This window comes from Schistocerca gregaria, chromosome 3, assembly GCF_023897955.1.
Source record: "Schistocerca gregaria isolate iqSchGreg1 chromosome 3, iqSchGreg1.2, whole genome shotgun sequence".
Taxonomy (NCBI): domain Eukaryota; kingdom Metazoa; phylum Arthropoda; class Insecta; order Orthoptera; family Acrididae; genus Schistocerca; species Schistocerca gregaria.
Genome location: NC_064922.1, coordinates 417549200 through 417563819, shown reverse-complemented (window position 1 = coordinate 417563819; position 14620 = coordinate 417549200). Strand labels below are relative to the sequence as shown.

Sequence of the window (14620 nt, the reverse complement as noted above, 5' to 3'; positions counted from 1 at the left end):
ATCCAGTTCGTTAATTTTTCCAAGAACCTGTTGCATAAATATTGGCCAACAATGTTGTTCCATCACTCTGCAGTCATTAATTTATCCACAGCAAACTACAGTATACCACACAAAGAACTAGATTTAGGATTAAGCTATGCCTTCACTTGGAATTTTACTGTGGAAAATGTGACAGAATCCATAATCAGAACTGGCTTTCTAGCATATTATCATAAGTTGCCAGACACTGCAAACACACATCTCACTGATAGCATCACCAGCCTATCTGTTGCTGGGTTTCATACAGTGTGGTAATGTACAATGAGGTATGTACAATGTGATATGTACTATGCCAAACTTTTCCAGTCAATATGCAGTGGACACTCCGATATACTGGAGCAGTTCCCAGGTATCACACAGCCTCCAGACACTTCAAAAACGGTACATCACAGCATTGTGCACTACATTAACACCAGTACAGGCCCACTAATTTCATGAAGACCAAGATAGCTTGCCCCAGATTATCATGCTACTGCCAAAGTTGAATTTAATTAATTAGTGAAGGAAGGTATCATATGTCCTTCCAGTAGTACACAGTCATTTAGTTTGCCAGACTGTCCTGAGCCCTACAAAAACATTCTTGTGGCTGATGAGGACATATGAAACATGGCTGTTATTACATCATTTGGCCTCTTTGAGAGTCATTTCAGGCTACGCAGACTTGGGAGAGGTTTATAGACTCAGTGCTATAATGTTTATTGTATTGCTTTGCATATCTTGATAACATCACAGTTTTTCCAGCCACAGTAGATGAACTCTAACAGCAATTATATGAAATCCGTAGGCACCTGGACAAATATGGAGTTGTATTAAACACTGCCAAGTGTATTTTTGGGCAATTGGAAATCATGTTTTTAGGTCATCTGATGTCAACAGCAAAATTGTTATAACTTCAAAAAAAAGTAGAAGCAATATTGATGATTTCATGGTCTAAAATCACAAAAGAATTGCACTGCTTTCTGAGAATGCTCAGTTGTTATTGGCAACATCTACACCATTCAGTGGAGATTCAAGAATCTCTAATCACAGCATTGTCTGGTCCTAAAGAGGAAGACATCAGTACTGTGGATGGAAGCTATGAGCACCACTTTTGAAATAGCCAAGCAAAATATAGTGGCAATAGCACTCCTTGCATTAGAAGCAGCTCTCACATTGGTGATGGATGTACATCAAATTGTGATCAGCACAGCACTACAGCAATACATAGACTGTGCATAGTAGCCACTTGCATTTTATTCACATGAGCTCTTCCTGCCACAACAAAAATCGAGTGTGTACAAACTTGAACTATTCATGGTTTTTATATCTGTTACACATTCACTTGCACTTTGAGGCGAGAGAGTTTGAAATTTACACAATCCAAAAACAAACTCATCTATCCCTTCAGGCAGAATAATGATATACGCACTCCATGGCAGTACAATTTATTGCTCAATTCAGCACTGTTGTAGGCCACATATCAGGAATTGACAACATAACAGCTATTCTGCCTATTCTGTAGGGACAGTATAACAGATATAGATATGTAAACCATGAATACTTCATGACTGTGCACACTCTATTTGTATTGTGACACAGAGAGCTCATGTGGATAAAGACACTTCCTCCAACTTTGGGCAGAAACTGATCAATGACCCTAGCACAAATGTTAAGTTGTATTGCAATGTCTTGAATGTGAGGCCTTGTCCACTCCTATCTTTCTCATTCCATAGATACACTTTTGAATGCCTGAAAAACGTACACCATCCTGGCATCAGGTCAACAGTTAAACTGACCATTAGCCATTTTGTATGGTACAGCATGCAGAAAGATTGCAGATACTGGACTCACATATATTTTCAACATCAGTGTAGTGAAGTATCTTGCCATGCACTATGCAGACTCATCTATTGTCAAGGCAGGTAATGGAGCACATTGTAATACAACTTAACATTTGTGCTAGGGTCATGCACATGTAACCATGGGAGATTTACCAAAGACAACTCCAAAATTTACATATGTATGTATGCATGTAGTAGGACCATTATCACCCTCAAATGGCCAATGATATCTATTAACAGCAATTGCCTGATTTATCTTTTGGCCAGAAGTCATATCAGTAGACAACATTACACCATAAACACTAGCTTTGCCTTTGTTTTGCACTGGATTTACCATTTCTGTTGTCCACTAAACATCACAAAAGACAGCAGATGACAAGATATCACCCAACATGTAATGGAACAATTCAACGTTCACACTAGTTGTTAAAAGCAGCACTAATGTATTATGAGACAAATTGGACAACATCTTTACCAATGAGCTCTTCACTAGCTGAGCTAGTTTATGGAGAAGTACTATGACTCCCTGGTGAGTTCACTAATCCCCGTACAGTTATGATGGAGAACATCAGTCAAACAGGTTTCATATCTCACCTGACAGAGCAGATGACGCAAATATGGCCACAAACAGCACTGATGTATGGAACATCACAAACCATTGCACACATGAATTACAGAGATGAATCCATGTTATGTTACACAGAGATGGAGTGAAACTCATATTGACACTTCCACATATAGGCCCTCAGTGTGTTGTTGGTACCAGTGGAAAAAAAGCATACATTTCATTTTACAGCAAACCCAATACTGTCTCAATTGACAGGGCTAAGCTAGCCTTCTTTTTGCCAGAATTGTCACAAATGCATGAACAACACTACATATTATAACCTTTGCCTTGAGTACAACAAACTCCACTGGATGCAGGAGCTTACAGCCAAAGTGCTGAATGGGTTCTGGACAGCATGTACACTTCCCCATGTGATTCATTGGTGATGCTCTTGGCATAATTTGTGCTCTCTATAGCTCCAGTACCTGCTTCAACAATACATGAGTCTGCATATGTACTCCCTTTGACTTATTTCCAAACGCACCAATGATCCTACAATTGCATACCAGCAGTTTATGTCATATCTGAAGTTCACAAATATTATTAGAGAATTCTAAAGCCATACAATTTGCATCCAAGCCCTTGTCAACAGCAACTGGGTTGGTATTCCACCTGCTACTGCATGAAATGAGGCTTCTGTTAGTTTACACAAATGGTTTTTCTTTGCTAAGTTCATCACTCAGATTTTTGCCCTGATTATATCTTATTAAATACATGCTCTCACAACTTTTGCCCCTTGCTTCTTCCGTGACCACCATATGAGGGCTGTATGAGTTGCATATAGGCTAACGCCTATTAAGTGCTGGGCATAGTGTTGCCCACCACTTCACTTGTTGCCCACACTCACTATCTCTTGCTCAACTCACTATTTTATATGACATCAGAGACTTCACTGTTGGGATGGTTCTCCAACAGGAAGTAACAGGTGCTACAGCTACCACTTTCATTTTTATTGCATAAACTGACAGCTTTAGAGCATATGTGGTTCACGTATGACTGTGAACTTCTGGCAGTTTATGAAGTAATTTTCCATTTCAAAGATGACATACAAGGCAGACCACTGGCCATTTACATGGACCTCTGACCACTAGTGGACTCAAACTGATATCCATTGATAAGACATGTACCACAGGTGGTTCTTCCTCGTGGGCTATATTTCACAATTTACAACCAACGTATGCAACATTGTTGGAGGCTATCTCCCATGGACAGTGCCATCTCCACTTAAACTGACTGAAATGCATTTGTGGAGGCACATCCTCAGGAATAGCAACCTCAAGAACTTCTCCATGATTCCATTACTAATCTCAGACTGGAAAATTTCCAGATATCAAGCATAACTTGACAAATCTTGTGTGTCATGTCCAAAAACTGGACCCCTCAGCCACTTTGGAAGGTCATCTTCAACCAGTTGCACAACTTGTTACATCACGGCATCCACCCAACAACACACCATCAGAGATCAATTGTGTGGCTAAACATTAACAATGATTCAGGAGAGACACACACATCCATGTCATGTCAACAGAGTAAAGTGAGATGTCATGTGCAACCTCTTCTTGGATGGTTCAAGATTTCAAAAGGTCATTTCCAACATGTGAATCTTGATCTGGTAGGACCTCTCCTTATTGATACATTATTTTCATCAGTGACCACATAAGATGTGGGTAGTGGCTGTACCTGTCAGGGACATCGTGGCAGGTTCAACAGCCAGCACTCCCATTGACATGTGGATTTCTTGGTTGCTATTCCTGCCATCTATAACCACTGGTCATGGCCAGAAATTTGAACTGCCCTGTTCAGTGAACTATGCAGTCTTAGCATTACTCATTAATTTTGGATGTCTGCCTATAACCCAAAGAATATTGGCATCATTAAATGGTGGCATCATACTTTTACATACTCAAGTACCATGGATGCCAATGGACTGAAGCCATGCCTTGGGTGTTGTTAGTTGCATGCTCAGCACACAAACATGATTTAGGGGCTTTCCTGATAGAGATCCTGTATAGTAGAACACTCTCCTTACCACCAGATTTTGTGCTTCAACAACCAATGTTCATAGCCAAGGACCTATCTATCATACCACACATGCCAAATGCCATATAGTGTACCTCCGTGTAACTCCTAGAGAGCTGCACAGTGTGCCAAAAATTTTCACACACAAGATGCTGGCTGATTGTGGTTTTGTGACAACCCAATCTTGTTTGCTTTGCAGCTGGTGTGCACACTCCCACACAAAGTGCTTAAATGAACTGAAAAGAAGGGTACACATTTCCAGGTGTTCCTGATCAAGAGCTTATGACAATAATGATAAACTCTCTCAGGCCCACACAAATGCTGCACAATGTCTCATCCACCAATGACATACCACTTCTTTCATGCTAGCCAGTACCACCCCCTGCCACTCAGCTGGGTCGCCAGACAGCACACACGAATGCTCCCAGTGAGTCCGTGTAACTCCTACAGAGCTGCACAGTGTGCCAAAAATTTTCACACACAAGATGCTGGCTGATTGTGGTTTTGTGACAACCCAATCTTGTTTGCTTTGCAGCTGGTGTGCACACTCCCACACAAAGTGCTTAAATGAACTGAAAAGAAGGGTACACATTTCCAGGTGTTCCTGATCAGGAGCTTATGACAATAATGATAAACTCTCTCAGGCCCACACAAATGCTGCACAATGTCTCATCCACCAATGACATACCACTTCTTTCATGCTAGCCAGTACCACCCCCTGCCACTCAGCTGGGTCGCCAGACAGCACACACGAATGCTCCCAATGAGTTTTAGGTATGCAATGATGCTTAAACCTCCCTGTCCAATGACCTAAGCATCAAATTAGTTGCCAATTTTCTGGTCATCAAAGAACAACTCATGGAATACAATGTTGATAATGGCTTCATCATCTGTCACTTCACACGTGCCTATAAACAGCCGATTGATGTGGACTCAGCTGCTATTATGACACAGCTATCACCAGATGGCTATCTCATTATTACTGCTCCCAGAGCATCACATATGGTCAACACCCCTTCCGAGGACTCTGGTGCTTCCACCAATCGGGTTGACTCAGCAGACTCCTCTGTGATAACTCATGCCTATGACGAATCCCATTACAACCAGACTAAGCAACCACCAGTACATCTTCAGGGCTATCACCACCATGCAATGATGTTTTTATGTCCCTGGATTTAAGCTATCTAGTTACATCCAGCAAGACTTTTCCTACGTATGGAATTGTGCACCATTTATTGCATTCTTGAAGTGGTGGGTCAAGTAGAGGGTCAAGAATAGAGTACACCTGTTATTTCTGCTTTCTATGCATTATGGAGTCCACTAAGGTAGAAGAATAGCAATTTTATGTGCACAACACTCTTGGACACTTTATGTCCAGTGGTAAAGATTGCACTCTAACTTTGGAAAAGAGTGGAATATATAAAATTAGTTATAACCATGGCAAATTCTATATAGGTCAGTCTGGCAAAGGAATGTGGAAGACCACAGAAGTTGAAAATTTACAAAAGAAGACTGTGCTTTTTCAGACCGCCTTCATAAAGAAGGCCACAGTTACAAGGTGAAACATGAAGTATTACATCAAATCCGTAGAGGAAAGAAGGAGAACTGTCTTCAAATAATGGAAATTACTAAACAGATATGATCAACCCAAATTTAGTTGTTAATGGCCACAAACAGTTCCCTTAGTCACCACTTCTAATTGCAGATACTACTCATAGTCCCATCCAGGCCATCTTACTCACATGCCCCAGTTACTATAATTTCTCTCAGTGTAAAAAACAAATTTTACTTTGTATAGTCACAGCTGCTTCACTCAGTTTCTTAATATCACTATCATACACCATCTGTTTGTGATTTAGGATCCATTAAAGACAAGATTATTTTGTTCAGTCACATCTTTAGAATATGTCACCAAAGTTTATTATTCAGTTGTTTTCTTTTATGTACAACTGCTGTAATTTCTATATAGTGTATCACTTAATATGTCACATATTTTGTCTGAGTTATACAATCTTACACTGCATTAACACTGTAATAATCGTACTTGTTTTATTCCTAATTATAAAATTAACATTCTTCATCTCTGTAAATGGACACAGTGTGTACAAGCACTACTTTAAAATCTTTGTTCCAGCATAATTTCACTGAAACCATACTTCTCTTCATAGCTGATGATGGCGTAACAGCCAAAAACTGGTTTGTGTGACAAACAATAAATATTATTATTATTATTTCAAGATTAAATAATTAATGAATACAGAGATCAATTAATAACAACATTTCATTGTATTCCTGTCATCTTCTGCTGAGCCACACTATTCGGTGGCTCCTCATTGTGTATCGTGCGATGTTCCATTATTCCTTTGATGTGGTCATTCCAAGAACATCATGGACTCCCATGTTTATGTCTGCCAAGTGTTTCCGATTTAAAAATTTTCATTGGCCATCAATGATCAGGCATTCTCAACAGATGTCCTTACAACTTCAGAATTGTTCTTTCAGTTCTGTCTATCATTGATTCATCCCCCTTCATTCAAGCTCTCATTTCATCATTAGTTTTCTTTACTTCATCATTAGTTTTCTTTTTGATTCTTGATATTCTGACACTCCTTCATAAATAATCAATTTCCACAATTGTTATTCTTTTCATATCAGCATTTAGAATCTATAGTTCTGACCTAAGGGAAGTCTTTCCGCTCCTGGGATTGGAATGACTCCTTACCCTCTCCCTTAAAACCCACATCCTTTCATTTTTCCCTCTCCTTCCTTCCTTCCTGACGAAGCAACTGCCAGTTGCGAAAGCTCGTAATTCTGTGTGTGTGTTTGTGTGTTTTGTTCATGTGCCTGTCTGCCGGCGCTTTCCCGCTTGGTAAGTCTTGGAATCTTTGTTTTTAATATATTTTTCCCATGTGGAAGTTTCTTTCTGTTATATATATATATATATATATATATATATATATATATATATATATATATATATATATATATATATATATATATATATATATATATATATACCATAGGTTCCCAGAGTTTTGCTCTAGGAACTATGTAATAGGATTTAGCTAAGTCTGCAAAGGCCATGTGTAACTCCTTTCCTGCTGCTATGAATGAATTTCTCCATTAGCTGTTGTAAAATAAAGAGGTTGTCTGTACAGGATCTGTTCTGTCTGATCCCACTCTGATCTTCTATAATATGGTGTCACACATTCTGTATTGTTTTTTCATAGATAATTTTGCCAAATAAGCAGCTCACCGCACAGTGCACACAGAGCAATCAATAAATATTGTACAATATGTGTGTCCATCATTCATAATATATAAAATATTTTACAAAGAACTGACAGAAAAATCAATTAATGCAATAATACATGTACTTATGCACCGTCAGACTATTCAGTTTTGAATCAGCCATTAGTAAACCTTGAATCTCCTGGGACTGGAGCCAGGATACAGGATGTGACAATGGAACAAGAGGCCTCCATGAAAAGAAACTAATAGACTTCACCAATTTTAAGCATATGGGTGATTGGTTGTTGAAGGAAAGAAGTCATGAGAAACAAGAGCAGATAAAATCTATTATGTGTGAAAAATTTTTGATACGGAGGTGTATATTCATTCTGACTTGGAAGTGTAGTCTCTTTGTTATCACAAAAGTTAATGTTAAATATACATCATAAATATAGCTGTCCAACACTAATCATAAACAGAGTTTACCTAGTTGAAATAACTGGCAACAAACAAAAGATTGCTGAAGAATAAATGAGGTTATCATTAATCATTAACAGTTTTTCATTTCTGCAGACTCTGTTAGTGGTACCAAATCTAAAATAATGTTAGGTTTAAATTGGCAGATAGAAAATAAGTGAGAAATGAAGAAGATGTATGTCAAATTGGTAGCTAAGCCCAATACACTAGCAACCAATAAACCTCCCACAACAGTGGTTGTAATAACAGAAAAAAGTTACTTATGTTACAGAACTCTAATATACAAGCACATGAACAGAAAAACAAACTGCAAGAAACATTACCTATGTATCAAACAGTATTTATAATAAATCAGGAGTAAGCTCACTGTTAGTCCCACGAGTCTTTGCATAGGGGTACAAGATAGGTCAATTAAAGAAATTATTGAAAATGGTACTACAAAACATAGGCCATTTTAAGTATATGTAATAATCCATTAATAGTAGTGAGAAAACCATTCAGGTGTGTTCATTTGAGTTTGGATGACTGGACTTTAAGTACACTTAATGAGATGGAAAGAGATTGGTCTATTAAATTGGAAAAGTAACTATTCCAGTTTTGAACAAACAAAGATTTCTAGTTCAGTGTATTTGACAGATGGATACTGTTAGGTATCTCCTCCATATAGGATTCTAGACCCTGTACAGCATTGTTGTTTGGTGGAAAGTCTTACTAGGTAATGGTACTTCACTTTCATTTAAATATATCTGTAGTGGTTTTTATGTGGGCCTTAGATAAAACTTGGGGCAACAGCATAATGCAGGAAGCAATCAAGTATGTGGACAATGTACTATCTGTTTCCAAATCAAGGGAAGAATATTGCGCTCTATATATTAAATGATTAAAAGGGATGCTGGAGACTGGGATAACAATAAAACTAGATAAATCATTATGAAATAGATGCCTTCAAGTTCTTAGGGCATATGGTATGAGTAAGAGACATACAACCTGATATGAAATGAATTCCGACAATAAAAGATTTTCCAGTCACACAAAAAGTAAAACAGTTGCATTTGTTCCTAGGATTAGGTGAGCTATAAGAGATCGATCTATGAATGACTAATGTCACTTGAACCTTTTGAAATAATGATGCCTATCGATCTAGGATGAAGGCACAATGGAAGTGTTTGACTGTATTAAACAGGCTCTACCGCAAGCCAAAATTTTAGGCCATCCCAAGATGCAGAAAAGCTTTAAATTGGCCACAAACACTTCAGAATATGGACTTGGATGTGGACTGCTTCAATGGGAATTGGTTCCCAATAATGGAGAACATAATACTACAGCTTTTTCCAGTTGATGTCTTTGTTGTTGTTGTTGTTGTGGTCTTCAGTCCTGAAACTGGTTTGATGCAGCTCTCCATGCTACTCTATCCTGTGCAAGATTCTTCATCTCCCAGTACCTACTGCAACCTACATCCTTCTGAATCTGCTTAGTGTATTAATCTCTTGGTCTCCCTCTATGATTTTTACACTCCACGCTGCCCTACAATACTAAATTGGTGATCCCTTGATGCCTGAGAACATGTCTTACCAGCCAATCCCTTCTTCTAGTCAAGTTGTGCCGCAAACAGTTCATCTCCCCAACTCTGTTCAATACCTCCTCATTAGTTATGTGATCTACCCATCTAATCTTCAGCATTCTTCTGTAGCTCCACATTTTGAAAGATTCTATTCTCTCCTTGTCCAAACTATTTATCGTCCATGTTTCACTTCCATACATGGCTACATTACAGACAAATACTTTCAGAAAGGACTTCCTGACACTTAAATCTATACTCGATGTTAACAAATTTCTCTTCTTCAGTAACGCTTTCCTTGCCATTGCCAGTCTACATTTTATATCTTCTCTACTTTGGCCATCATCAGTTATTTTGCTTCCCAAACAGCAAAACTCCTAACAATGTTAAGTGACTCATTTCCTAATGTAATTCCTTCCTCATTGCCCGACTTAATTCGACTACATTCCATTATCCTCGTTTTGCTTTTTTTTTATGTTCATCTTATACCATCCTTTCAAGACACTGTCCATTCTGTTCAACTGCTCTTCCAGCTCCTTTGCTGTGTCTGATAGAATTACAATGTCATCAGCAAACCTCAAAGTTTTTATTTCTTCTCCATGGATTTTAATACCTACTCCGAATTTTTCTTTTGTTTCCTTTACAGATTGAATAACATCTTGGAGAGGCTACAACCCTGTCTCACTCCCCTCCTAACTGCTTCTTCCCCATCATGTCCCTCGACCCTTATAACTGCCATCTGGTTTCTGAACAAATTGTAAATAGCCATTCGATCCCTGTATTTTACCCCTGCCACCTTCAGAATTTGAAAGAGAGTATTCCAGTCAAAATTGTCAAAGGCTTTCTCTAAGTCTACAAATGCTAAAAACGTAGGTTTGCCTATCCTTAATCTATTTTCTAAGGTAAGTCATAGGGTCAGTATAGCCTGACATCTTCCAATATTTCTACAGAATCCAAACTGATATTCCTCGAGGTCGGCTTCTACCAGCTTTTCCATTTGTCTGCAAAGAATTCACATTAGTATTTTGCAGCTGTGACTTATTAAACTGATAGTACAGTAATTTTCACATCTGTCAACACCTGCTTTCTTTGGGATTGGAATTATTATATTCTTCTTGAAATCTGAGGGTATTTCGCCTGTCTCATACATCTTGCTCACCAGATGGTAGAGTTTTGTCAGGACTGGATCTCCCAAGGCTGTCAGTAATTCTAATGGAATTTTGTCTACTCCCGGTACCTTGTTTCGACTGACGTCTTTCAGTGCTCTGTCAAACTCTTCACGCAGTATCATATCTCCCATTTCATCTTCATCTACTCATCTACATCCTCTTCCATTTTCATAATATTGTCCTCAAGTACATCACCCTTGTATAGACCCTCTACATACTCCCACCTTTCAGCTTTCCCTTCTTTGCTTAGAACTGTGTTTCCATCTGAGTTCTTGATATTCATACTAGTGTTTCTCTGTTCTCCAAAGGTCTCTTTAATTTTCCTTTAGGCAGTATCTATCTTATCTTAGTGAGATAAGCCTCTACTTCCTTACATTTGTCCTCTAGCCATACCTGCTTAGCCATTTTGCCCTTCCTGTTGATCTCATTTTTGAGATGTTTGTACTCATTTTTGCCTGCTTCATTTACTGCATTTTTATATTTCCTCCTTTCATCAATTAAATTCAATATTTCTTCTGTTGGAATTCGATTACTCGATAAATAGTACAATTCTCAAGGCTGTCAATTCAACAAAGTACCTGGGTGTTAAAATTACGAACAACTTCAGTTGGAAGGACCACATAGATAATATTGTCGGGAAGGCGAGCCAAAGGTTGCGTTTCATTGGCAGGACACTTAGAAGATGCAACAAGTCCACTAAAGAGACAGCTTACACTACACTCGTTCGTCCTCTGTTAGAATATTGCTGCGCGGTGTGGGATCCTTACCAGGTGGGATTGACGGAGGACATCGAAAGGGTGCAAAAAAGGGCAGCTCGTTTTGTATTATCGCGTTATAAGGGAGAGAGTGTGGCAGATATGATACACGAGTTGGGATGGAAGTCATTACAGCATAGACGTTTTTCGTCGTGGCGAGACCTTTTTACGAAATTTCAGTCACCAACTTTCTCTTCCGAATGCGAAAATATTTTGTTGAGTCCAACCTACATAGGTAGGAATGATCATCAAAATAAAATAAGAGAAATCAGAGCTCGAACAGAAAGGTTTAGGTGTTCGTTTTTCCCACTCGCTGTTCGGGAGTGGAATTGTAGAGAGATAGTATGATTGTGGTTCGATGAACCCTCTGCCAAGCACTTAAATGTGAATTGCAGAGTAGTCATGTAGATGTTACCCACGGATTTTTACTAGCCCTTGTCTCTTTACCTACTTGATTCTCTGGTACCTTCACTACTTCATCCCTCAAAGATACACATTCTTCTTCTACTGTATTTCTTTCCCCCATTCTTGTCAATAATTCCCTAATGCTCTCCCTGAAACTCTCTACAACCTCTGGTTCTTTCAGTTTATCCAGGTCCCATCATCTTAAATTCCCACCTTTTTGCAGTATCTGCAGTTTTAATCTACAGGTCATAACCAATAGATTGTGGTCAGAGTCCAACCCTGCCCCTGGAAATGTCTTACAGTTTAACCTTCCGTCGGGCACGGCTGTTCAAATTGATACACCTCGAAGTTTTCTGTAAATTATTTGTCAACGAGTGGAAGCACCGGCACCTACTCGGCAGTAGCTAGCCTTTTCTGAACGCTTGTCGTTGTTGCATGCTTCAGTGTCGATACGACTGCTCCATTGTCGATATATGTGCTGATTTATCAGTTTGATACACTGCGCCCGTTCATGTTGCATTTCAACAATTCATTTCTTTGGTTATCAACATAACTTAGTAAGTAGTACAATGTTAATATACAATGTGTAATGCACTTATTTTCTTTTCGGACCATTTAATAATCAGTTAAAGAGTGTTTGAGTATCAGGTATCAAATTGATACACTGCGCCTGACTGCGTTATTTTATAGGAATTTTATCATTTTAGGTGTGAGACGCTTGCTCATGGCAGGCTACAGTAAGAGGTACAACCTCGTTGACCCAAATCATGCTGCAGAAATACAAAAAATGTTGTTCGAGGAGGATAATGATGAAGTTCAAGAGGATTTTGAAGATGAAGTAGACACAGATGGTGATGATGTAGTTGAAGTTCAGCAGGAAGATTCAGAAACAGAGGAAAATGACAGTGAAAACATCAAGGATGTACTTGAAGAAAGCCAGCATTATTATACTCGAAGGGACAAAGAGACATAAAGTTCCACCATCGCAGAGAGTACGTTTCAGGTTCCACAATATTATTCGAAAGTTACCTGGTCCTATAGGTGTGGCGAAAGCATTGAGAACGCCTTTGGAATGTTGGAATTGCCTCATAGATGATGACATTTTGTCGATTATAGTTCTGTATACCAATCAGTATACTGAGACCATCAAAGCTTCTTTTCAGCAAGAGAGAGAGAGACGTAAAACCTATAGATATTATTGAATTAAAGGCTTTCATTGGTCTTCTGTTTTTGGCTGGTGTTAACAAAAGTAACAGACAAAGCTTAGCAGCTCTGTGGGGAAGCGATGGGGATGGAATTGAAAAATTTTGTCTTGTTATGAACATGAAACATTTCAAATTCATCATGCGGTACCTTAGATTTGACAATCCCATGATGCGATGAAAGGAGAAGATTAGATAAGATAACAGCCATTTGGGAAATATTTTCTCTGTTTGTACAGAATTGCCAGAAATCCTACACCCTCGGAGAAAATGTTACAGTAGATGTGAAACTTGAAGAATTCCGCAGAAGGTGCAGTTTTCGCCAATACATACCTAGCAAACCAAACAAATATGGAATTATGATACATGCTGCAGCCAGAAGGATTGTACCACATTAGCAATAAACCTTCAGATGTTGTTCTGTGACTATGTGAACCAATTTATCAGTCAGATCGTAATGTGACAGCAGACAATTAGTTTACTAGTATTGGTTTGACAGAAGAGTTAAGAAGAAAAAAAATCTTTCTTTTGCTGGGACGATGAAGAAAAATAAGCGTGATATTCCTCTGGAGTTTGCTACCAGTAAAGGCAGCGTTGTCCATAATTCACTTTTTGGCTTCAAGAAAGGCTGTACTCTAGTTTCCTACATTCCTAAAAAGGGGAAGTGTGTTATCTTGGCATCAAGTCTAAATGAAGATAATTCAGTAGATGCTGGCACTGGAGATAAACAGAAGCCATCCATTGTAACATTTTACAATAGCACCAAAGGTGGAGTTGACACTACAGATAAGTTGACCACTTCATACAATGTAGCAAGAGATGTGTGCCATTGGCCCATGGTCATATTTTCTGCAATGATCAATATGAGTGGAATCAATTCACAAGTAATTTACTATGGCAACAACGAGAATTTTATCCAAAGAAAAGGATTCGTGAAGCAACTCTCAAATGCATTAGTTCTACCTCACTTGGTTCGTAGATCCTTGGACACCTCAGGAATTCACAGAGATCTTCAACTGTGGCTACAACAATACAGGCCAACATGTGAAACAGAAGCAGAAGACACAAGCAGAAACGAAGAACAAGGGACTGGGAGCAAGAGCTAAAGGTGTCATACATGCACAAAAAAAAAGAGTGACAGAATATTGTTGCAAAATGTGTCAGAAGCCTATCTGTTTGATACACATTGAACCCTTTGGCTCTTATGCAGAAAAATTCCGCATTTGTTACCACAGTCAGAAAGTGACGTTGAAACAAATGAATGAGTTGTAATATCATTGTTGTTCTGCTCCAGTCTCATAATAGCCTTTCTGTAAAGATAACTGTTATTTGTAATGT

General features: G+C 38.7%; 1 protein-coding gene across 1 annotated transcript; it reads left to right on the top strand.

Annotated features, from left to right (window-relative positions):
* The first annotated feature begins 13821 nt into the window (after nt 1–13821).
* On the top strand, nt 13822–14388 carry LOC126355393 (uncharacterized). Its single transcript, XM_050005690.1, has one exon. It carries the CDS (start codon nt 13822–13824, stop codon nt 14386–14388), a length of 567 nt encoding a protein of 188 aa, XP_049861647.1.
* The last annotated feature ends 232 nt before the right edge of the window (nt 14389–14620 follow it).

Excerpts from the sequence above, each read along its gene's own strand:
- LOC126355393 (XM_050005690.1), top strand. The coding sequence starts at position 13,822 with ATGAAGAAAAATAAGCGTGATATTCCTCTGGAGTTTGCTACCAGTAAA.